The 24,761-nt window shown below is 43.8% G+C and overlaps 1 protein-coding gene across 3 annotated transcripts in view; it reads left to right on the top strand.

The window, feature by feature from the left end:
* KAT6A (lysine acetyltransferase 6A) overlaps positions 1–24,761 on the top strand; it is a 107,623-nt gene that overhangs the window by 67,800 nt on the left and 15,062 nt on the right. For all 3 annotated transcript variants that reach the window (XM_040994172.1, XM_040994171.1, XM_040994169.1), the window contains 3 exons: positions 14,715–14,830; positions 22,298–22,439; positions 23,715–23,876. In XM_040994172.1, the coding sequence (XP_040850106.1) occupies positions 14,715–14,830; positions 22,298–22,439; positions 23,715–23,876 (420 nt within the window). The remainder of the gene's footprint in view (positions 1–14,714; positions 14,831–22,297; positions 22,440–23,714; positions 23,877–24,761) is intronic.

Genomic DNA, 24,761 nt, shown 5'->3' with positions numbered 1-24,761 from the left:
GTAGGGTCCCCTATCAGCAGAAGGACTTGAAGGAAAATGTGCTCAACTGTGCATGTCAGTGGTTTAGGATCAAGAACAGTAGGGAGCTTGATTATAAAGATTCTTCTAGGTTATGTTTATATTTTGCCTGTTCCTTGTTTGCAGTCAACAACTCACTATGTGAGCCATGTTGAACTCTCTTACTGTGAAAGGGTGAGAGTTCAAGTTAGGTCAATCAAACTCTGATTAAGAGATTCATCAGTGAATAGACTGTTTCTGTCTGTCGTCATGTTAGTACTTTGCAGGGGGTAACAGCAGTGTAAGTATTCAATAAGCATCTACTCCAGTATTCTGCCATATTATCATTTAACAAAATATTAACTTCAAGTTGGATGGATTTAGGTCCTTAGTCAGCAGTTACTGAAGCCAGGAGCCCAGGCCTCCGTCTAGGCCTTCCATGTAGGTATTAGGGATTCAGTTCCTTGAGCCGTCACCACTGCCCCCAGTGGCTGCATTGTCAGAGCTGAATCAGGAGCCAGCACCAGGGGGAGCCAGGCACTCCCTGAAGGGATGCGGGTGTCTTAACCACTGGGCTAGACTCCTCTTCCCCGGGCTTGCGGCATGTTCTCTGGTGCCCACAGCTCATCCTCAGTGCGTCCTGTCAGGAGGCAGATAACGTGGGGCTTTTCAGTGCAGGTTCTGCAGCCTTGGACTGATTGAGGCAGCATTCTGCAGTATTACTTAACTGTAAAATTATTTTCTATTGTTTAGTATCTTGTGGGATATACTTACTTTTTATAAATGTTTACATTGTTTTTTATATATGTTTACATTGTTTTTATATATGTATTGATTGTCATTTTGCTGAAGGGAAGAAATGGTTTTCTTTGGTTGTACTTATTTTGTTTAAACTGAGTGGTCTTCATATTTATTTTGATTCTGAAGTTCCCAGATCGTGCAGGGAGTGGCTTCTGTATCTTTTTGACATGTGTCTGTCATTTGTATTTGCTTCTGGACATAACAAGTTGTTTGCCCCTGCAACTCTAGTCATAGATCTTCATTCCTTTAGTGGAGAAAAGTAAATGGCTGTTCTCTCCTTGAACCAAAGACTTTCTTTCTCTCTCTCTCTGATACTCCATGTTCATTCCTTCAGCAAACTCTAATGGCTTTGCCTTCAGCGCATATCTGAAACGTGACTGCTTCTTACCACTTCAAGCCACATCATTGCTGACTTGGGCTGTTGTAACAGCTTCCAGATTAATTGCCCTGCTTCTTTTGCCCATCACGTCTAAGCTCTAGTCTTACACAGAACCCAGAGCAGCTATTTCTGAATTAAGTTGGATTGTAGTGCTCCTCTTAGAATGCTTTCCTCTTTTTCCATCTGCTTGGAAAACAAGTCTTAGGCCTCGTCTCCAAAGATCTGTGTGGTATGGTGCCCACTTTACTCATTGGCTGCCCTCCTGGGAGCCTTCATTTGGAGCACACCCCAGCCCCAGGTCTTGGTGCCTGCCCCCCCCGTGTCTGGTGTGCCTTCTGCCTTCTACATCCCTAGTTGGCTTACTACTCTCAACACACAGATCTCTGGGCATGACATGTCAGCAGAGGCCTTTCCTGACACTTGAGCTAAGACAGCACATTTTTACTCCCATCGTATCTTTTTTTATGTGTATAAAAGATTTACTTATTTTTACTTGAAAGATACATTTACAAAGGAGAGAGATACAGAGAGCTTCAGTCCTCTATTTCCCTCCCCCCAGTGGCCACAAGGATCAGCACTGAGCTAATATGAAGCCAGGAGCTTCTTTGGGATCTCCTTTGTATCAGGGACCCAATCCCTTGAACCATCTTTTATTGTTTTGCCAGGCCAATACAGGAAGCTGGCTCAGAAGTGGAGCCGCCAGGGGCCCGGCGGCGTGGCCTAGCAGCTAAAGTCCTTGCCTTGAATGCCCGGGATCCCATATGGGCACTGGTTCTAATCCCGGCAGCTCCCCTTCCCATCCAGCTCCCTGCTTGTGGCCTGGGAAAGCAGTTGAGGATGGCCCAAAGCTTTGGGACCCTGCACCTGTGTGGGGTACCCGGAAGAAGTTCCTGGATCCTGGCTTCAGACTGGCATAGCATCAGCTGTTGCGCTCACTTGAGGAGTGAATCATCGGACGGAAGATCTTCCTTTCTGTTTCTCCTTCTCTCTATATATCTGACTTTCCAATAAATAAATGAATCTTTAAAAAAAAAAAAAAAGAAGTGGAGCCACCAGGACTTGAACCAGCACCTGTATGGGATGCTGACACCACAGGCGGACACTTAGCGTGCTGTACTACAGTGCCAGCCTCCCATCATATCTTGCTTTTCTCTTTACCTGCTTGCTTCTTCTGCAGACTTTTTGCCACCATTTAAACTTTATTTCTAGAATATAAGTGTATTGAAAACAGGATTTTCTTTTTTGATCATTCTTGTGTTCTGAGTACTTGGAATATAGTCAAGTCTCACTAAATAATTGTTTAATTAGATTTTTAGCATAGCAGCGTGGGGCAGGTATTGAAATAACAGGAGCATGGAGCAAAAGGTGATTAGTGTTAGGGGTGCTGTCACTGCTAATGCCTGATGCAGACGAAGTAGGTTTATATGGACGAGAATTGGGCTAACTGTATATTTCCTCTGGCATGTTATGAAATTTGTGATTATCCATATTTATTACTGGCACCAAGGAGTAAGCAGCTAAATACTAAATTTGTGCCTTTTTAAAAAGATTTATTTACTTTTATTTGAAATGCACACTTACAGAGAGAAGGAAAGACAGAAAGAGAAGAGATCTGCCATCCACTGGTTCACTTGCCAGAGCTAATCTGAATTCAGGAGCCAGAGGTCTTCTGGGTTTGCCACATGGGTACTGGGGCCCAAGAAGTTAAACTTTCTCTGCTGCTTTCCCAACCCTTAAGCAGAGAGCTGGATTGCAAGTGAAGCAACTGGAATACAAACTGGCACCCATATGGATTGCTAGCACTACAGGCAGAGAGGGTTAGCCTGTCGTGTCGTTTTCCTGGCACCAGTTTATAGTTTAATTGGTTGTGCATTAAAATTCTGATGATAGAGATAATTCCACAAGGGTCATTCATTTTAAAAATTTGTTTTCATCTAATTGAAAAACCAACACACACCCAACATAGTTAAGTGGTAGAAGAAACATCTTCCATCTGCTGGTTCACTCCACAAGTGTCTACAACCAGAAGTCTGGAACTCCATCCAGGTCCTCCACATGCGTAGCAGATGCTCAGGTACTTAAGCCATCATCTGTTGCCTCCCAGGCTGCATTAGCAGGAAACTGGATCCAAAGAGCAGCTGGCGACTGCAACCAGCAGTCTGGATTTGGGCTTGCTGAGCACCTGCTTACTTTGTCATTCCATAGCACCCACCCCTCATTTAATATTTATGTGCCTGGCTTGGTCCGTCCAGTCTGTCCGTCCTTCCTCCCTCCCTTCCTCCTCCTCCTCTTTATTTTTTAAGATGTATCTGTTTGGAAGGCAGAGTGGCAGAGATAGAGGGTTTACAGAGACCTGAAATTTTCCATCTGCTGGTTCACTCCCTAAGGGCTCCAGTGATCAGAGCTGGGCCAGTCCAAAGCCAGAAGCTTCTTCCAGGTCTCCCAGATGCATGCAGGAGCCCAAGCACTTGGTCCATCCTCTGCTGCTTTGCAGATACATGAGCAGAGAGTTATGTTGGCAGTGAAGTAGCCTGGACTTGAACGGATTCCCATACAGTTTGCCAGTGCTGTAGACAGCAGTTTTACCCATTATGTCACAGTACTGGCACGGTACTAGAGCTTTGGGGTTACTGAAAAACATAACTCTGCATTCATGAAACTTCCAGTTTTATAAGTGAGACAGACAAGCAAAAATAGAGCTTCAGGTCATAGGCTGGAAGTAAGAGCACAGTGAGTTTATAGCATGGACCTCCTGATCCAGATTGCTGCGGGTTGTGGTTGGAGGGTGTGTGAGGAGGGAGGCATTTTTTTGAGGAATAAGCAATTTCTGAAAGATGAATAAGAAGTCAACAAGGCAGAGAGCTACAAAGAGTAATGCTCCAGGCACAGGAAAACTATCTTTGCAAATCTCTTGAGGCATACAAGAAGTTAATATGTTGAAGAAGCTGAAGTTCATTAACTAGAGTACAGTGAAAAGCAGTCACATAAAATCCAACTGTGGGGGGTGGGTTGTGGTGTTGCAATAGGCTCTTCTAACCTCGCAGCTCCAGCTCCCAGTGGGACTGGCATCCCATTGGGCCACCTGCTGCTGCTTTTCCTGCTGCTTTTTCCTGAATCAGGGCTGGGGCAGCCAGGACACAAACCAGCACCCATGTGAGATGCCAGCATCATGCCATAGCACCAGCCCCACATCTCTGTTTCTTTATCCAGTAACCAATTTGTGTCTCCCCCAGTCCTTTCTCAGTCCACTCTCAGGTAACCACCGTTGTATTCTGTGAAATCAACTGTTGTTTTTTTTTAGCTTCCACATGAAAACATGCAATATGTATCTTTCTGTAGCTGGTTTATTTCATTTACCATAATGTCCAAATGCCTGTTGCCATAAATGACAGTAGTAGTAATAATCCAAGGTATGTGTTTACAGAACCACATTTTCTCCATCCATCCACCCACTCATTCAGCCATCAGACCCCTAGATTGATTATGTATGCTTACTTGTGAGCAGTACTGCTATAAGCGTGGGAGTCAGATCCTGTGAGCAGACAAGTTTCCTTTGCCTTATAGAGCCAGTGTGGGGATTGCTGCATCATATGAGCAGTTTAAGTGTTCTGAGGATTCTGCACTGTGTACATAGTGATGATGGTGCTGCTTTACCTTTGCATCCCCACTTCTCTGTCTTCTTGGGGTCGGCCTCTCTGACTGAAGAGAGATGGTATTTCATTATGGTTTTGATTTGTACCTCACTGGGGATTGTGGATGTTGGGAATGTCTTCATATACTTTTTGGCTGTCTGTCATCTTTTGAAAAATATCTCTTTAGATCACTTGTATATTTTAAAACTGGTTTGTTTATTGATTTACTACTGTTGAAATGAGTTTCTGGATGTCAGTCCCTCTCAGATGAAGAGTTTGCAAAGTATGTTCTCCAATTCTGTTCTGGTTCTCTTTGCCTCCCTGATGGTTTCTTTTACTGAATATAGTTTTGCTTTTCTGTGTCTGTGCTTTTGGGATCTAGTGTAAGGAATTTTGCCTAGAGCAGTGACCTGGGGGTGTCTCTCGATGTTTTCTTCTAGTAGCTTTTGCCTTGTTTCAGGTCTTAACATTTAAGCCATTGTTTTGAGTTCACTTTGGCAGAGAGCCAGAGATCCAGAGATCAGGATCCGGTTTCATTTTCCTGCATGTAGCTCTCCAGGTTTCCCAGCACCAGTTAGGATCTGTGAGGGATCTTGGGTTTTTGGAAGGATTACATTGTATCAATAGATAGCAGAAGTGGTTGCATTCTGTTCATTCATTGAAGCATGATAACCTTCTTGAAATATATAGAATAGTTCTTATAATAAACACCAACCAAGGGCACTTACTGTCCTGTTAACTTTAACACTTTATGATTTTAAAGGCTTCAGTTGGATTTTGTGTGCTCTGAAGAACATTTTTTGAAACATATGGGCTACTGAAATTCTTTCTGTTTTGCACATAGTTACAAAATTATTAAATAAGAGCAAGTTAATTTAACAGCTTTTCTAGCCCTCTGGAATGGGGGCTATTCCATCGCATTTATATAGAAAACAGCCCTTTGTATACCATTGGATGACTTCCCTCAAGTAATGTTACACAGTTATTAGATACGGTATATTTATATTATATAATAGTAATATACGTAGAGTATATCAATAAAGCCAAGCTAGAATTGAACTTAGTCTCTGTGTTTTTGGGTTTGATGACTTTAACACCACATCCTGCATTACTCTGTAAGAGTCACGTGGCAGCTAAGTTATTAACCCTGCATTTAGTGTGAATAGAGAATAGTACGTGGGAAGGAAAACAGCGAGCAATGATGGAGTGCCAGCTGGTGTCTAGTGTGATGGGTCAGAATTATAATGATTGGCAATGACCCTAGAAGTCTTCAAGATTTCTTAGGATTAGGCACTCGCTTCATCTTTGAGGAAAAAGTGATTACTGCTAACGCAGAAACTCTGCCCTTGTCGTCATCAGATTAGCAAATGCTTGAGAACTACCCTGTGTGATTCACAGTGGAGGGATGATACCTGCCCATAGAGTTTTCAAAATACCCAGCGTCTTCATGCATCTCATAGGAAACACGTAGCATGGAAAATTTGATCATGGATTTCAAAAAAAATCTTGTACCAAACTAGGCATGTTTTAATGAAGTACCCCTGTTCAGATAGTCCTTGCTTTTCATGGCACTGTCTTTATAGGAAGGTTTGCATACCGGAAATGTGTGATAGATTTTATCTTAGTTGTGACATGAATGAGTTTCAGCTAATGCTGCCCCTTGTAAATCAAGGGGTGCCTACATAGTTAGAGAAATCAGGATGGCCATGGTAAAAAAATAAATTACTAATACAGGGCTAGATTGTGGAGGGTTTTGAAAGACAGCAAAATACATTAGTTTTGGTGTGCTGTGATTTTAATATATCCCTTGGACTTTAAAAAAAAATAGTGTGTGATAGGCTGGGCCTCTACCTCCAGCACTGCATCCCATCTTGGTGCTGGTTCATGTGCCTGCTTGCTCCACTGCTGAGCCAGCTCACTTCTGGTGGCCCCTGTGCCCATGTGGAAGACCCAGAAGCTTCTGGCTTTAGATCATCACAGCTCCAGTTAATGGAACTCGTTGGGAATTGGGCCAGCAGATGGAGGATCTCTCTACCTCTTCTTTTCTCTGTAACTCTGACTTTCCAATAAAAATATTTTTTAAAGGTTTATTATTTTTATTGGAAAGGCAGAGTTACAGAGAAAAAGGAAAGATAGAAAGATCTGTCCCACCGATTCACTCCCCAAATGGCCACAACAGCTGGAGCTGATCCAATCTGAAGCAAGGAGCCAGGAGATTTTTTTTCCAGTTCTCCCACATGAGTGCAGGATCCCAAGTCTATGGGCTGTCTTCTGCTGCCTTCCCAGGCCACAAGCAGGAGCTGGGTGGAAAGTGGAGCAGCCAGGATACAGCCCAATGCCCACGTAGGATTCAAAGAGCCTCATCTGGCTCCTGGTTTCAGACTAGCTCAGCTCTAACAGTTGAGTCCATTTGGGGATCCACCCATTACTCCTTTACTCCTTCTCTCACTTTTTCTCTTATTTTGCCTTTCAAATAAATTCTTTTTTTTAGAAAAACATTTGTGCAGGGACTGGCATGGGTGGCTCAACACACTAATCCTTTACTTGGTTCTTCTTTTTTAAATTAATTACATTGTATTATTATGTATATATTTTTGAAAGTTTGTTGATAGGGTTAAGAGTTGATATTTGCAGAGCATTTTGAGTGGTGTGTCATTCTTGTAGGAGTCTGCCTCCGTGTGAGTTTCAGCTTCCTGTCTTAGCTATAGGTTGTAAAAATGTACAGAGGCAAGGACAATGTGCCTTTTCCTGCAGCTGAGCTATATATAGACAAATAATTAAAGCCATGTGGTTATTGTTAGGTACTTTTTAACTTTATATCTACTACTATGACAGTAAGCAGGTTTTCTTTGCATTTCATACTATTACTAATTACTTTTGTCTGATTTTACATATGAGGAAATTGAAGCCTTAGAATTATCTTACCTAGAGTTAATGATTGTTGAGTGTTTGAACCCAGGCACACTGATTCTAGAGCCTTAACACTTAATTGCTCATCTGTGGCATAATCTTCTGGTGAAGCTAGAATGAGATGCTGTGAGGGTGAGCAGAAAGGCCCCTCATGAGGGATGTTAGGGAAGTCTCCATAGAGGAGGTGGCTGTCTGAGCAGCCAGTTCATCTTGGATAAGAGGAGGAAATCATTGCAGAGATGAGTGATCTTTTGGGTTCTTCGAGCTGCAGGTAGTTTGGCTGGCTGGAGTTCAGCAGAGATGAGGTTGGAAAGTGATCAGGGCCTCTAGATACTGTGTTCCTTATTAAGAAGTTATATCTTGTAGATGAAGTAGCTCCTTAGGGTAGTTAAGTAAGGCTCACACAAACTCTTGGGGAACTACTGAAATATTTTTAAAAGGTTTACTTACTTATTCGACAGATTTGCAGAGACCTCTTCTAACCCTTGGTTCACTCCCCAAATGAGCACAGCAATTGGAGCTGAACCAGGAGCCTGGAGCTTCTTGCAGGTTTCCCGTATAGGTACAGTGGCCTAAGCACCTGAGGCCTGCTCTGCTGCCTTCCCAGGCACATTGTCAGGGATCTGGATCAGAAGTGGACAAGCCAGGACGTGAAGCACCCACCTCCCTTACTGCCCATAGTTGTATTTGCTGTAATGCTGTAATGACAATGAATCGGGATGAGGGGAACACGAATAAGAAAATGTAGTCATCAGAAGATGACAGAAGTAATAGTCATAGATTAAGAAGTGGCTAGAACCAACATCAAGGCAAATCTTTTAAGAAAGATTTACTATAGAATAGAAAAAAATGTAGTTTTGGGCTGGGAGTTGGGGTTGAAGGAGAGGGTACAACCAAGTAGGTCCCCCAGCATGTGGTTCTGAATAGTTGATTTTCAGTGTAGGAAAATAGGAAGAGGGTTTTCTTTGGATGGAGGAGAGCTCATGCTGGAGTTGGGAATCTAGTGAAATCTGCAAAGAAGAGCTTTGATAAACTTGTGGATAGAGCACTGAAGTTGCTACCTTAAATCACGTGCATTTATTTTTTAAAAGATTGACAGGGAGAATGAGAGGTAGAGGGAGGTTGCAAGATCTTCCATCTGCTGATTCACTCCCTAAGTAACCACAGTGGCCAGGGCTGGTCCAGGATGAAGCCAGGACCCTAGAATTCCAAATACAGAGGAGGATCTGTGCTTTACGTGGCAAAAGGAATACAGCTATGAGGAGGTTGGTGCTGTTGGCATTGGGCAGGGAAGAGCAAGATGAAATGATGAGGCAGGGGCGGAAGGCTGGGCTTTGTCATCTTCTAAGCCTCCGTAAGGACTTGGACTCTGAGCATTTGTAGATGGATAGATCAGTGGCATTGCATTTCACATTGCTGCCTGGCTACCACCTTCATTTTGTGAGTACTAACTGTACCCAAGAGCAACTTCTTCTCCTGCCTCCCTACCACCAACTCCAGAGCCTGGCAACCACTTCTATGTTACCTGCCTTTAATAATGTATCCACTCTAGCTCCTGACAATGTCTGTCTTTTGTGTCTCCCTGCACATGCTGGCTCCTTCCTTAGGTCGCCTAGGGCCACCCTGTGTGTATAGACCCATTCCACCTCTCACTCATCTGCCTGTGGGCATGGAGCTTGTTTTCGCCTTCAGTGCTTGTCAATATGTGTTGTGAACATTTGTGTGCAATAAACTGCCTGCTTTTCTGGCCCTGGGGAATATACCTGGAAATGGAGTTGCTGGATCATGTGCTAATTTTGTTTAATTTTTTGAGAACCCTCCAAGTGGCTGTACCATTTTACATCCCCACCAGCAGTGGGATGAGGATTCTGATTTCTCCACGTGTTACCAACACTGTTGTTTCCTGGTGCTTTGCTTAGAGGTGGGGCAAGGTGGGAGTGAAGGAAACATTTGTGCCTTAAGCTAGTAACTGTCCCTTGCAGGTGAAATAGTGCGTGCCTCACTGGTCTCCTTTGTGCTTCCCTAATTAGTGATAGTGAGCATCTTCTCGTGTGCTTCTTGATCATTCATGTATCTTTCTGGGAGAATGAAAAAAATTGTAGGGATCTGTCAGTAATATCTCTACCTAAACTTAGTTGTTTGCAATGTACGATCTCACCATAGTTAGTGTGAATATTCATGTTTCTGAGTGTGCAGTCATCCTGCCAATCCTGTTGGGGCTGTTGACCTAGACGTATACTTGTGTGTACTACAATGCTGCAACAGTTTACAACATGAGAAAGATTGAGAATTCTAAAACATGTGTACTCCAGAGATTTTGGATAAGAATTTGTCAATTTGTAGCGTTTGGGGGGGGGGGTAAAACAACATTTCAAATTTTTTTTTTTATTAATTACATTGCATTATGTGACACAGTTTTATGGGTACTGGGATCCTCCCACCTTTCCCCAAACCCTCCCCCCATGGTGGATTCCTCCACCTTGTTGTATTACCACAGTTCAAGTTCAGTTGAGATTCTTTCATTGCAAGCATATACCAGGCATAGAGTCCAGCATCTTACTGTGCAGATAAGTTCAGCGGTTTCTTGGGGAGACCATCTCTGGTCTGAAAGTAGAGCTGGCAGAGTATCATCCCGGTCAATTAAAAGCCACAACATAACATCAGCAACAATTTATAATGTTATGGAGTTAATTGACATAGTATTGAGTAACCAATATGTTAAAAAAAAAAATGCAGGTTCTTAACCACATCCTGTGACTTCTTCATTGACATTTCAATTTTAGTTTATATACAACCGGGTTCTATACACCTTAAAATGGCTATAGATTACTGTTCAGCTGTCTCGTGTCTATTTTCATTATAGTATTTAGCATTTATGTCTTGTTAGAGTTATAAACCAGTCTAGACTACCCGAAAAAAAGTCAGGTTCAGCAAAATTATGCTTCAACACTATAAAATGCTAAATACTATAATGAAAATAGACACATTCCAAAATTTTTTTTTTAAGTGTGCTCAAAGTTTTGGATTTAGAACAATAGGTGAGGGCTGCATGTCCCTTCTTTTTGCCCCCTGCCTGTTCTTTGCTGTCTTCTGGCTTTATTCTTATTATTCCTCTTTTCCTACCCTGATGTTTTGCACCTTAACTTCTCCCAGCCTTGGTTGATTTTTTGTTTTGTTTTGTTTTTTCTTTTATTTATTAGTGAAAGGCAGAGTGACGGGTTGAGAGAAGGAGAGAGAAAAATTTTGCCTTTGTTTGTTCACTCCCGCAAAGCACACAGCAGCTAGATTAGGCCAGGTTGAAGCCAGGACAGGCACTTTATCAGAAAGCCAACTCTGAAGCAGAGGAGCTGGGACTTAAGCTGGCTCTCTGATACAAGATGGGAACGTCCTGAATGGTGGCTTGCCATGTGCCCTGAAATACTCACCAAGCTTTGTTTTTCCATCACTAAAATGGTGCAGTTTCTGCTCAGAGAGCTGGATGGCAGGGCACAAACACATGTTCTCTGTGTTCCATAAGGTCTCGCTCTGTCCACTTTGGAGCATGTGAACCCATTCTTACATACCTCTTTCATCACGCAGCTAAGTCCCTGATCAGGGAAATGGCTTACCAGGAGTGTTTCTAGGGAGCATGTTCAAATACTGGCAGGGCCCCTCTTATCCTCACTCTAGTAGGAAGGGAACAGCCCTGCCCTTGGCTGTCATCTCTCAGGTGACATTCTCCCACAGGAACAGGGAGGGAAGACAGGAGTTGTGGCAGAGAAGGGGAGGAGAGCAGGAGCTGGGCTTCTGTGCGTGGTGTTTCCGTGTTTTCACCAGATCTAGTCATGGGGCTGCAGCCACGGCCTCTGTGTGTTAGAAGTTAAAATTAAGCTGCTCCTGTGGAAGGTAGTGATCATTTCTTTTAAGCCTCTGGTAACAAGGTTTCCTTATCTAGAAGCAGGTGCAGTTAGTGTCCTTTTGGGTAAGCCCAGTTACTAACATATGTAGTGCCCTCTTTAGTTGTCATGGGCCAGCAAATCAACTCTGACTCAATGTGTGTGTCGTCCTCTTAAGAATCTGGCATATTCGGATGAGAATGAGGATGTACACGGGCAGGACTGGAATTAAAAGCTTACACGCATATGTGCTCACACACACGCAAACATACATACACGCATGCTCTTGATTATATTAGGCAGCGACTACTTTGGAAAGTCATAGGCTTAATCAGAGTGTATTTTGACTGAAGTTGTGAAAAAAAAATGACCTCACAAAGGCACCCTTGGGATTTGAGTTTAGCAGGGACCGGGTTAATGAGTGGCTGGGATGCCATGGTTGCTCCCTCCCTGAACGTGCAAACCTGAGCCAACAACAGCAGCCACACCCTCGCTCTGGAGGCTTACAGAAGCGGGCATTCACTGGGGAGGTCTGTGCAGTGCAAATGGGAGGGGAGGCTGGGGCAGACGGCAGGCGTGGCTAGTTTTAGACAGGCTGTGCTGGGTGCAGCCATGTGCAAGCAGTTGTACTGGAACTGGATATCCTCTTTCACGTCGGGTATCCGCCTGGAAGAGCAGCGGGCACTCGATGAGAAGGCTCTAAAGCAACAGGTAGAGCCCAGCCTCAGCACCCCCGGTTTGATCCTTGTCTTGGGAGCTTAAAGTTGGTTTCTGGTGTTTGGTTATTTTGATACTTTCTTTTAGGTTGTTTTGAACTATTAAAATGGTACTGCTTTGTGAGTTGGTAGAATAGTTGATTCTGGAATATAGTTTCTAAGAACAGCCTATTATAGAAATCCTTTTACAAACTTAATGTTGGTCTATTTTAACTCTTTCTTAGGTGTTTCTGTGTTACTTTTGCACTTAGAGACACCCAGGACAAGTTAGTGGAAGAACATAATTGTCCAACTAACAGAGGGTTTGTCTTTTGTTTTGGAGTGACTAAGGAAGAGCTTTGGTTTTGCTTGGCTATTTTCCAGCTGCAACCCAAGATGAGTACTAGGGCCTTTTATGAAGAGGGGGGCTAGAGAGACAGGGCTGCTCTCAAATGCCTACTGAGGAAGGGGTTTCTTTCTCTGAGCAAGGTCAGAGGATTTTTTTTTTTCATTTTATTAGTATTTTTTTAGTGGATTTACTTATTTGAAAGCAGTGTTCGAAAAGAGAGAGAGGGGGAAAGACAGATCAAGAGAGACCTTCCATCTGCTCATTTAATCCCCAAATAGCCACAATGCCTGGGGCCTGACCAGGCTGGTGGAACTCCATCTAGGTCTTCCACATGGCCCAAGAATCTGGGATTTGTTCCACTGCTCTCCCAGGCCACAAGCAGGGAGCTGAATTGGAAGTGGAGCAGCCAAGACTTGAACTGTGCTGTATGCGATGCCAGTATCGTGATGCCAGTATCGTGGTCGGCAGCTTTCCTTGCTGCATCAGTCTTGGTCGCTTTGAATTTGGTTACATGTGTTACGTCCTCCGACAGGCGACTTTCTGTGTCATCTTGTAGTGATCCCCAAAGCATAAAATTTAAGTGTACTTTTGGCTATTCTTTTTTTCCTGTTTTGTTGTCGTTGTTGGTGGTTGGTTGGTTGGTTGGTTGTCTGGCTGGGGTTTTCTGTTGTTTGTTTTCTTTTGAAAGATTTACTTATTTTACTTGAAAAAGAGAGGAGGAAGCAGAGAGAGAGAAAGAGAGGTTTTCTATCCACTGGTTCATCCCCCAGATGAGAGCAACAGCACAGTTGGGCCAGTCCAAAGCTGGATGCCAGGAGCTTCTTCCAGATCTCCCACGTGGGTGCAGAGGTCCACACACTTAGGCTGTCTCTACTGCTCTCCCAGGTCAGCAGCAGGGAGTTGGATGAGAAACAGAGCAGCCAGGACTAGAAATGGTGCCCATTATGGGATGCCAGTGGAGGATCAGCCTGATATCCCACCATGCCAGCCCCTACTTTGTAAACACAAAGATAAAGCTCCCATCCGTTCTGCAGATGCCTGTAGTGGCTACAGGCTGGGGTCCAGCTCCTTGAGCCCTCCCTGCCTGCCTCCTGGATGTGTGTTAGCATGAAGCTGGAGTTGAGGGGAGTGGCGCTCAGCTGCGTCAGTGCTGGAATGTGGGCATCCTGTATGCTGTTTGCCGCTGCACTGAAGGCCTGCCCGTGGTGGTGGTTTGATCATGCTGAGTTCTAGCAGTCGTTTTAGTGTTTTTAAGAACATATGTGGTACACACATACATGTGTGGATCTGTTGCTAGATTGGAAGCAGAGCAGAATGTAGAACCTAGTCTCTGTTGTCTTCAGTGGTGGCTTATGTGTGAATTGCTGGTGTGGAGGTCAGGATAGTCAAACAGGCTTGTGAAGTTGCTCTGTTTGTGGTTGGTGTGGGCATAGTCACATTGTGGGGGCAGAGAAATGGTTTGTATGTTTGTATGTTAAACACCCGGGATCATCTGTGTGTAACACTGGTGTTCCTTTGGTCAGGCCTGGGCAGAGCTGCTAATGAAGGGTGTGTTAGGTGGCTGTGCAGCAAGCGAAGACCTTAGGGTGTTTGTTTTATCAGGCTGTTATGATTCTGCTCCTGCCCCAGGAGCCTTCCTCTGCGCGTGGGCTTCCTTGTTCCCAGGTCGTGTTCATGTTGACAGCTCCTGCGGTGTGTGTCCTGACCTTGGCACATGGCAGCACTCCCCCCTTCTTTTTGTAGAGAGGCATCTCTTTACATTCCCAAATGCCAGCAGGTTCTCCTTAATAAGTAAGTCCTTAGAGAATATTCTCAGTGTTACTAAATATAGAAGATGCAGTGCCAACAGCTGCATTTGGCTCTGAAAGATATACTGGCATTCCTGTTTTTGCATAGGTACTCTGCTTAAAGAATAATACAACGTATTGCGAAACTAGTGAGTTTTCTGGCAGTCCCCTCACCCCACCCCATGGAATCTTGAAAAGGCAATATAAAGGTTGAGTTTTTTTTTTTTTTATGACTGTTATAGTGAATGTAACGTAGCTAACTTTTGTAATGTGTCTCTTGACTACGCAGAAAGTTGGAGTGACTGGTCCCCCTGATCCACAAGTCCGCTGTCCCTCAGTCATTGAATTTGGGAAGTATGAGATCCACACCTGGTACTCCTCCCCATATCCTCAAGAATACTCCAGGTATGTTCGGAGAGGCCCTCTGCCTCCTGCTTCTAGGTTTGTAGAACTCTAGGATGTTCAAGCTGGTTTTGTCTAGTGCATCTTACCTTTGAGGAAGCTGAGGTTTGTCTATGTTCACACTAGTTGCATGCCAGGAGACACGCAGTGTGCCATCCCCTTGCTTTAGATTGCTGCGTTTCTCTAACCTGTCTGAAAGCTGCTGCTTACATCAGAAGCCTTGCACTTGGTCAGAATGAAAAGCTTTGAGACACTTCATCTGCCTTTTTTTTGTATTATTTTGTTTTGTTTATCTGAAAGGCAGAGGTTCAGAGAGGAGAGACTAAGACAAAACAATCTTCCATCTACTGGTTCACTTGGGCCATCAGAATGCCTTCCATCCACTAGTTCACTGCCCAAATGGCCTGGAACTGGGCAATCAGTAGCCACGGTATTCTTACAGATCTCTCGCTTAGGTGCAGGAGTCCAGGGACTTTGGCCATCCTCCAATGCTTTCCCAGGCCATTTGCAGGGAGCTAGGTCAGAAGTGGAGCATCCAGGACAGGAGCCAACGCCTAGGTGGGATACTGGTACTGCAGGCATACGCTTAGCTTGCTAAGCATGGTCCCAGTGCACAATACTTTTTAAGGGAAATTTACCTTCACTTCTTACAGTAAAATTTTTATAAAGAAAGAAATGATAGCATCTTAAGTATAACTGCAAGTAAATATAAAATTTCACTTGTGATTAACTTTTTGTATAAATTAATTGAACAAATTTAGTGAATGGTTCATTTTCCCAGAGATAATTGGACAATGATGTAGTGTTATATATAAAAAGTTAGGCTTCCAGATTTAAAAAAGAAAAAAACCATCCTGCACCAGGAATTTGGGGATGAGAAAACCTGCTTAGTGGAGCCCAATTGGCTGTTGGCTCAGCTCTGACATTGTAAACCATGCAAGCTGAGAAGCTGTTCAGCTAGCTGTGCTAGAGGCAATGGACTCGCAGGTCATTGTGCACATCAGAGGAGTTCAAGCATGTGCAGTGCTTTGAAGCTGGTGCTTAGTAATGTTGGCTCATTGACAGAAGAGGGGAAATGAGATGTGTTAAAAACGCATGTGCTGCTTTGTGATTTGAAATATGGTGGACCCATTAGTCTAAGCAGTTCATGCCTCAGTGTCCCACCTAGCAGCTATTGGACCAAATCCTAATCACGGTGCTGCAGGCAGTGGGCACACGCTCAGATGAATGCTCAGAGCATTCGTCCTGTAGCTTTTACCTTCTGAACAACATGGCCTGTTCCTAGGTGGGGCAAAGTTAGGGCACAGGTCGGTACAGCTGTTAAGGGTCTTGTTTTAATGGAACAACCTGCAAACCGCGCTTGCAAGTATACAGCAGACATAGAAAAATGGGAGCAAGAATGCTGTTAACAAACTCAGACCTCAGTGAGCAAGTCACAGCCATCAAAAAGCAACACTTCAGGGCCAAGTGTGGCCACTCTGAGGAAGCAACAGTTGAGAGCCATGTCCTGGGGGGGTCAGTTAGCCCTCACCTGACTCACTTGCAAATCACCGCGTGTCCTCCCAGTGGTGTGGTCTGAAGCACCAGTTTATCTATGTTATGAGGAGGTTGGGTTGTATTGATGGAGTGCTGCTGTATTTCAGTATGTCAGAAAAGGCAGGACATGCCTCCATTTGCACTGAAGCCCAGCTGCTCACGGCACACCTCTTCATGTTCCCTGGGGACATTTCCTCTGCTTCTTGATGCTCTCTGTGACTTGACTTAGTGCATAGTCTGTAACCTTGTCGCTTGGCTCAGGTTTACTTATCCTCGTAATAACGGGAGCTCTCTTCCCAGTTACTGGGAAGAAACCAAACCTCTGATTAGTCAGTAAGATGGATGAAAGGGGATTAAAGGAAATAGCAGCAGCTGTCATTTCCTCTGGGTGGGTTGGTCCTAGTGTAATTCAGATGGCTGCCGGCAACAGCAGAGCCAGGTCCTCAGCCCGCTTCTCTCACAGCTTGTGCTGCTGCACATCACATGTGTGTGTCCACGTGAAGCTCCCTGGCTTGTACCAATTGCTGTATACAAGTAACACCTGGCATGATTTTTTGTTGTTGTTACATTAAGTTTCATGGAACTGACTTTGCAAGTAAAGTCATCACCTGGGATCAAAGGCTTCCCCTTTCAGTGCTGGTTCGTGCCCTGGCTGCTCTGCTTCCACCCCAGCTCCTTGCTAATGGCTTGGGAAAAGCAGAGGATGGCCCAAGTGTTTGGACCCCTGCCGCCCATGTGGAAGACCCAGATGAAGTTCCTGACTTTAGCCTTGTCCAGCACTGGCCAGTGAAGCCATCTGGAAACTGAACCAGTGGATAGAAAAACTCTTTTCTTCGTCTCCCTTTCTCTCTCTGTGATTTCCAAAATAATTAAGATAAAATAATTTTTAAGAAATTGTACTACAATTTGCTGTTACCTTGGGCAAGCCTCAAAATCCAGAAGGCACTACAGGAATTCCTCAGAGAGATAGTCCATCTGCATCTGACAGACTTCTGATCAGCGTGGAGTATGTGGAGGCTCCACCTGGGCTCTGCTGCCCAGAGCCACTTGCAGCTGCCAGCTGCCAGGGATGCTCAGAACCCTGAGGATGCAGGGGTTCTGATGGCACTGCCCTCGCCACTGGCAGTATTCTCTGGGGCTCAGGATTGATCATCCCTGTAACTGAGCCGCTTTTCCTATAGCCTGATGTTCTTTCTGTATGTTTGTTCAAAAGGAAAACTGCAGCTATTTGTATTGTTTCTATAGAAGCATTTTGGGGACAAGCATTGTGGCATACTACGTAAAACCACTGCCTGCAGTGCCAACATCCTGTGCGGGTGCCAGTTCATGCCCCCATTGCCCCTCTTCCAATTCAGCTCCCTGCTGATGGCATGGGAAAAGCAGTGGAGAATGGCCCAAGTCTTTGGGACCCTATCACCCTTATGAGAGGTCTGGATGAAGGTCCTGGCTCCTGATGGCACCTGGTCTGATGCTAGCCATTGTGTTCATCTAAGGAGTGAGCCAGCAGATGGAAGCTCTCTTTGTGTCTCCCATGGCTCTCTTACCTCATTTAAAAAAAATTTTTTTTTTTTTTTTTTTTGCTTTTGCTTTTTTGGAAGTTTTCTCAAATCATTTCTTGAGAATCTACATCTTGTTGGGTGTGGATCTCACAAAGTAAGAAATTTTAAAAATGTTCTCAGGAAGATGTTTTTTGAATAAGGTAGATCGATCGCATTGCCTTCTTTTCATCTGATGAAATTCAGCTTAGTTTTTCTAAAATCATTATTAGAAGACTTCATCTTACCGCTTCTCGGCCCTTTGGCTAAGATCAAGTGTAGAAGACTTCATCTAGCTATTCTAAGGAAATTAAAAAATATTTGGCAGTTATTTTTCTCAGATTTTCAATATTTTTCTAAGCAATTTGGTTATTGCTAAAACTAAAAGTCTTTTAACTTTCCTTTGATCTTAGCTAAATTCTACTTTTTCTTTCTTTGATTATGTTTTCAGAAAAGTAATTAATATTGTAGATATTAATTATAAATGTTAATATTTAATATTAAGACATTATTTGAAAGGCAGAGAGAGAGACATCAGTCTTCTATCTTTTAGTTCATTCCCCAAATGGCTACAGCAGCAGGGCTGGATCCAGGGAAAGCCAGGAGCCTGAAACTGCAGCCATGTCTCCCTTGTGGGAGACAAAGCTCACGTGCTTGAAACGTCATGTATTATTTTCCCAGCACGTGAGAGGGAGCTGAGCTGGATTGGAAGCAGAGTGGTCACAGCTCTGACTCCAGCCAGCACCCTGACATGGAATGTGGGCATCGCAAGCAGCAGTTCAACCGGCACACAACATCTGCCCCATTTTACTTTTTAATTGATATATAAGTATATTAATCATGTGCAAAATGCTTTGAGCATGTGCATACTGTGACATGATTAAATTTAGCTAAGTAACTTGTACTTTATTTTTATGTGTCTGTACTGAGACCTTAAACAATTGGATTGGGCACTGTTAAAGTTGTACTTCACCATAATTTGGAAAGCTTAGGAGTCTGTCACTATGTTTATTTATTTTATTCACTTGGAAGGCAGCAAGAGACAATAGAGTTTGCATGCGCTAGCTCACTCCTGAAAACCCACGAAGGCGGAGGCTGAGTCAGGCCAAAGCCAGGAGCCTCTAACTCAGGGTAGGTCTCCCATGTGGTGGCAGGAACTCGGGGACCTCGTGCACTCTCCTGGCACTTAGAATTGGGAACTGAAGCTGGGACTTAGGCAATCTGATCTGGGATGCTCACATTCTAAGTGGTGTGTTAATAACTGTGCTAAATCCTGCCCCATCCCTATTTTCTTTGATTTATTTCCTTTTTAGTGTTATTAAAAGCATAGAATTTTATTTATATTGCTCAGATTCACACATAAAGGAAGTATTCAGTTATGATACTTATCTCTCAAAGTGAAGCTATGCTTAAGTTGTGTTACCTCCATAACTTTGTGATTTGACAAATTAGTATTAGTGGTTGAAAATTTAATATAAATAAATAAAGGTAAATTGTAGGTGGGATGTCATCCTTCCACCTTGCTTTTATAGAGAAATGTTCAAAATCCAGGTATCTAGAATGACAGTCTCAAAATTGTGGGTCACTTTTGAAACCTAGTTCATGTGTCTGTGCTAGATGATGTTTACCGATAGAGCCATTTCTTGCTGTGATTCACATGATACTTAAGAGGGAGAGAGCCCTTTGTGCTACTGGTCTTCCCCTGAACCATGGGGCATCTTGGGCCATGTGCAGACCAAAGAAATGACTAGTACGGGACCCATTTCCTTTTCATACCGTTGGTTCTCACTTCCTGACTAAAATTACAATGCCAATTTTTATTTGCTTTATTCAGTATTTCCTGTTGGAATGATTTTCATACTAATGCTGTAACAGCATGTTATGTTGATGTAGTTAATATTAGAGAGTTTGGAAAGCCATATTGTGTGTTGGACAGTTCAAAATATACTGGGGCTGCTGCCATGGCTCAACAAGTTAATCCTCTGTCCAATGATGCCAGCATCCCATATGGTTGCTGGTTCATGTCCTGATGTTCCACTTCCGTTTCATTTCTCTGCTTGTGGCCTGGGAAAGCAGTGGAGGATGGCCCAAAGCCTTGGGATCCTGCACCTGCTTGGGAGACCTGGAAGAGGCTCCTCGTCCTGACTCCTGGCTTCAGATCTGCTCAGCTCTGGCCATTGTGGCCATTTGGTAGATGGAAGACCTTCTCTTTCTATCCTCTCTGTGGATCTGCCTTCCCAATAAAAATAAATAAATCTTATATACCGTAGTAGTTCCTTGGAAGCTTTCAGTATCCTGACATGACATTTTGAAAATAATATGTGAGGTTATTTGCACAAAGTTAAGGCAGAGTTTGCAGCCTCTTCCCTGCCAAGAGGGAAAAGAAGTTCAGCTTTCCTGGAGCAGAGATCCTTACCATGCACCCAGTGTGCCTCAAGACAGGCTTCCTGGGCTCTAAGGTGTTTTCACATCATCTATGATTATGCTTCAAAAGCTGCTTCCAGAGCACGAGCCTGGAAACATTGTTGTGGTCATCATACTTTAATGAGTCAAACTCTTCCTTTTTGTTTTGCAAATACCATTTTCTTTAACTCTAAAATAGTCTTTGTTTTCATGTGTTACTGTCTATACTGATAACAACCTAAATTAGTTAGGTTATTCTTTTATTCTACCTCAATCTAAAATAAATTCATCTTTTTCAAGAACTACATATATAAAAATACTGCATGGTGAAATGAAATATGATACAATTCCAATTTTATTTAAAAGGTGGAGTGACAGGGCAAGCATGCATGCGGTCTGATTTACTTAGCACAATAGCCCGGGGCAAACCATGCTGAAGCTGGGAGCCATGAACTCCGTTTGGGTGTCTTACATGGGAGGCAGGAGTCCAAGCACTTAAGCCATTGTCTGCTGCCTCCCAGGTGCATTAGCAGCAAGCTGGGAGAGGATGTGGAGTGATTGCTGCATATGAAACCATGCTGTGCTATAGGATGTGGGTGTGTGGCACGATGACTTCATCTGTTGCACCACGAATGCTCACCCTTGCATGTGGCCTTTATCACTGGCTGGCTGGTGAGGGCTTGAGGGCTGTGGAAGCAGGGAAGCCAGCTCTGCTGAGCACACAAGATGGGGAATGAGTGGAACATGTCAGGCCAGGAGAGCCTTGGCATTTGACTGTTTCAGACTGAAGCATAGTCAAAGCCGTGGTTCTTAATTTAGCTTGTGTTCCTTCCATTGTCTTGGGAGCTGCCCTAATGATTTACCTTATTGCCAGTGTAATTAAGAAGTTCTGTTTTTACTGCAACACTATTGTATAAGTACAAGGAGCAATGTGATAACATACAAAGTAATTTGAACATTTCTTAATTAAAATACCCCTTGACTTAGGTTTCATGTGGTGACATTTGATGAAGGAGCGAGCCAGGGTGTCAGGGTTAGAAAGGAGGAGGTATGTTCTGACTGGCCACACATGTTCAGTGTCACAATTTCATATGTAAAAACACATGGTTTGGGCCCGGCGGCATGGTCTAGCGGCTAAAGTCCTCTCCTTGAACGCACCGGGATCCCATATGGGCGCTGGTTCTAATCCCAGCAGCTCCCCTTCCCATCCAGCTCCCTGCTTGTGGCCTGGGAAAGCAGTCGAGGATGGCCCAAGGCCTTGGGACCCTGCACCCCACATGGGAGACCTGGAGGAGGTTCCTGACTCCTGGCTTCGGATCAGAGCAGCACCGGTCGTTATAGTCACTTGGGGAGTGAATCATCGGATGGAAGATCTTCCTCTCTGTCTCTCCTCCTCTCTTTATGTCTGACTTTCCAATAAATAAGTAAATCTAAAAAAAAAATCACATGGTTTATACTATATATACATTCATTTTACTTGACACTTTAAAAGGAAACTTTAGGAAAGTCTTGGGTTACAGAGTGTATTATAAAAAAGCTATACCTAAAATTTTAAAATATATATTTGTACCAAAATAAACTTCACCTTTTAGTTCCATTTCTCTAAATTTTTTGAAGTTCCTTCCTATTGCTAGGGCATGAAACACAATGTTAGCACATATTTTTTTAAATCAGTAGATGAGTAACAAATAAGCGGAGGAAGAAAGAATAATTACTTCAGATCTTCACTTATTCCAGCATTCTGAACGTCAGCTTTATCTTCTGCTTGCTGGAGAATCTCAAAAAAGGGGGAACATGAGATTTCCCCGCCTGCCAGGTCACCCCAGGAGACTTAGCGAAGAGTGCTGCGCCCCCTGCCCTCTGCTGGCTTCTTAGTTGGATGCTGTTACCTAGATGAGTGTAGGCTGTGGTTAATGGAGGTAATAAAGATGATAGTTTAAGTAATTTGAAGTCCTGTAACATATAAAGCCCCGCATTTTTGAATCGTTCTTTGCAGGCTGCCTAAATTGTATCTGTGTGAATTCTGTCTAAAATATATGAAAAGCAGAACTATTCTGCAGCAGCACATGAAGAAGTGTGGCTGGTTCCATCCACCTGCCAATGAGATTTACCGCAAGAACAATATTTCTGTCTTTGAGGTAAGGTTGCTTTGTGGTCATTACTTTTATCCACATTTTGTGGCATCTAAATGTGGTACTTGATTTTCTAGAAGCTGTTGTTTTAAGGCAGTGAGTAAATCATTAGCCAAATGAGAAGCAGGATTTAGCCTCCCTGGGTGGTACTACATTCACAGCTTGACCTCAGAACATGGTTCTTCTGTATTTCATTGAATGAAAGGCATCAGTTATAACATATCTTACTCTTTTATGTGAGACTAAAAAGGGAAATGTATTCATTATGAGTTATAACTTCATTTGAATGTAAACACAAGCTCATTAGAACTTCTTTTGTGTGTGAAATGCCAACCAATTTTGTGTTTGTATGTAGAGCATTTTAAAATCTATGAAAGCCAGCATTTAAGGGACATGATTTCTATGAAGAATGATCATCTCGAGGATGACATTACTAAGTTTTGAACATGCGGCTGACATGAGTTGGGCCATGGCTGGGCTTCTGTATTACTGTGTGTAGCGGTTGTTCATCTCCTGAGTTCTGTGATTGAAGCGTCAGGTGTTACTTGGTACTTGTTCTGTGCCCGGTCATAGACTTTGAGATGATCAGGATCCTTTCAGGCTCTCACTGTCTGGGTCTTCCCCATGGTGGTGTTCTGATAGGGTCAGCCAAGCACCCTGGGCACTGCTTAAGAGAGAAAATGAATATGTGGTGCACAGTGCTGTTTCAGAATACCCCAAAGCAGGTGGTTTCTCAGCTGAAGCATGTTAGTTTGTATTTAACAGAAGTGATGTTAAGTTATTTAGCTCGCTGAAGCAGCATGCCTGACGGTGTCTTGGCAGCTAAGTGCATGTCCAGTGGCATGTGTGCCAATGAGTGAGCCTGTCAACAAAGTGCCATGGGCTGGAGGCTGCCCTGAGCCACACCAGCAGGTCACCACAGGCAGTGCTCAGAACTCCTTCAGGTCACTTCAGTTGGGAGCAGACCTGGTGATGGGCATCAGGAGTCACATGCATGTCTGTGGTTGAATCAAGTCCTTTGGACAAGTGAAGGGTGCCATCTAAGAGGTCCTGCAGTTAATCTTGATAAAAGTAAAAAACTGGATTTCTAAGCCCCATTGTCCCCCACCCCTCATCTAGCTGCCCACGTTGCTGGAGAGCCTGGCTGTCCTCTGTGGGTGCTGCTAACTGCCAGCTGCCCTGGCCAGGCTGGGGATGCCCAGGATGCTGGTCAGGGATGTGGTTTTCTCTGGGTTGAAGAGACACTGCTGGCTGTTTCACTCTCTGCCCTTTTCCCTCTAGGTTGATGGGAACGTGAGTACCATTTATTGTCAAAACCTGTGTCTCTTGGCAAAGTTGTTTCTTGACCACAAAACACTCTATTACGACGTGGAGCCATTTCTTTTTTATGTACTAACGCAGAATGATGTCAAGGGCTGCCACCTGGTTGGCTACTTTTCTAAAGTAAGTACAACAGCTTGAAATGTTTCTATGCCTGTGAAATCTAAAGCAGCCTGGACTCCTGGTTTGAGGTCAGACACTGCGGGATGCAGCATCCTGTAGGTGTCATTTAGCTGGTGGGGTAGAAGATAGAAGGAACATTCAGAAAGTGTTGCGTGCTAGAAGGGGCCCAATACCCCTGTGCAGGATGAGTCTCCTAGGAGTGTGGGCTGCTGGCAGTACTCAGGAGAATTTTAATGGTGCTCGCACTCCCATGGAGAGAACAGACACAGCTTGTGAGGTAAACACGGTCATTATCTCAGAGCCTTTGCTCAACTTGGATTGTATCTGTTTGAGTTTTAGCCATGGAAGTGAGGATAAGAAGCCATTTTCTATTAAAGAATACTTTCTTCTCAATCTTCATTCCCTTAGGAAAGAAAAATGTCTAGTCACACTAAATCAATGAACCTTTATATAAGCAAGCAATGGTAAAATGTGAAAATATGTAAAACGGTGGACTTCATAAGAGTCCTTCAAGTAGGCCACTTTGTTAAGTATGATTTAAAACATGTTGATTAATTTATAAACATGTATACCTACTCATTCTTCAGGGCAGTTGTGTAATGTTAGGCACAACTCAGGAGCTTTCGTACCCAATGTAGCAGCAAAACAGAAAGTGAAGGAAGTTTGACAGTTGCTAAATATCCGCTTTGGCTTTGCAGATGGTGCAGAGCCCAGGCTCCCCTGCTGGGTTGCAGCTAGGGCTAAAGGGGACCATTGGGTCTTGTGTCCTGCCCTCCTGGGACTGTTGCTTTGTGGGTAACAGTAGTGACTTCACACTGCTCTCTTCTCCCACGGGGTGTTGTTTTCTTTGGTGTGCACTGCTGGTCTCTAAGCACTGGGCTGTGG

This window comes from Ochotona curzoniae, unplaced genomic scaffold (genome assembly GCF_017591425.1).
Source record: "Ochotona curzoniae isolate NIBS_2020 unplaced genomic scaffold, NIBS_Ocur_1.0 contig_899, whole genome shotgun sequence".
In the NCBI taxonomy this organism is placed as follows: domain Eukaryota; kingdom Metazoa; phylum Chordata; class Mammalia; order Lagomorpha; family Ochotonidae; genus Ochotona; species Ochotona curzoniae.
This window is presented reverse-complemented; position numbering and strand designations above follow the sequence as displayed.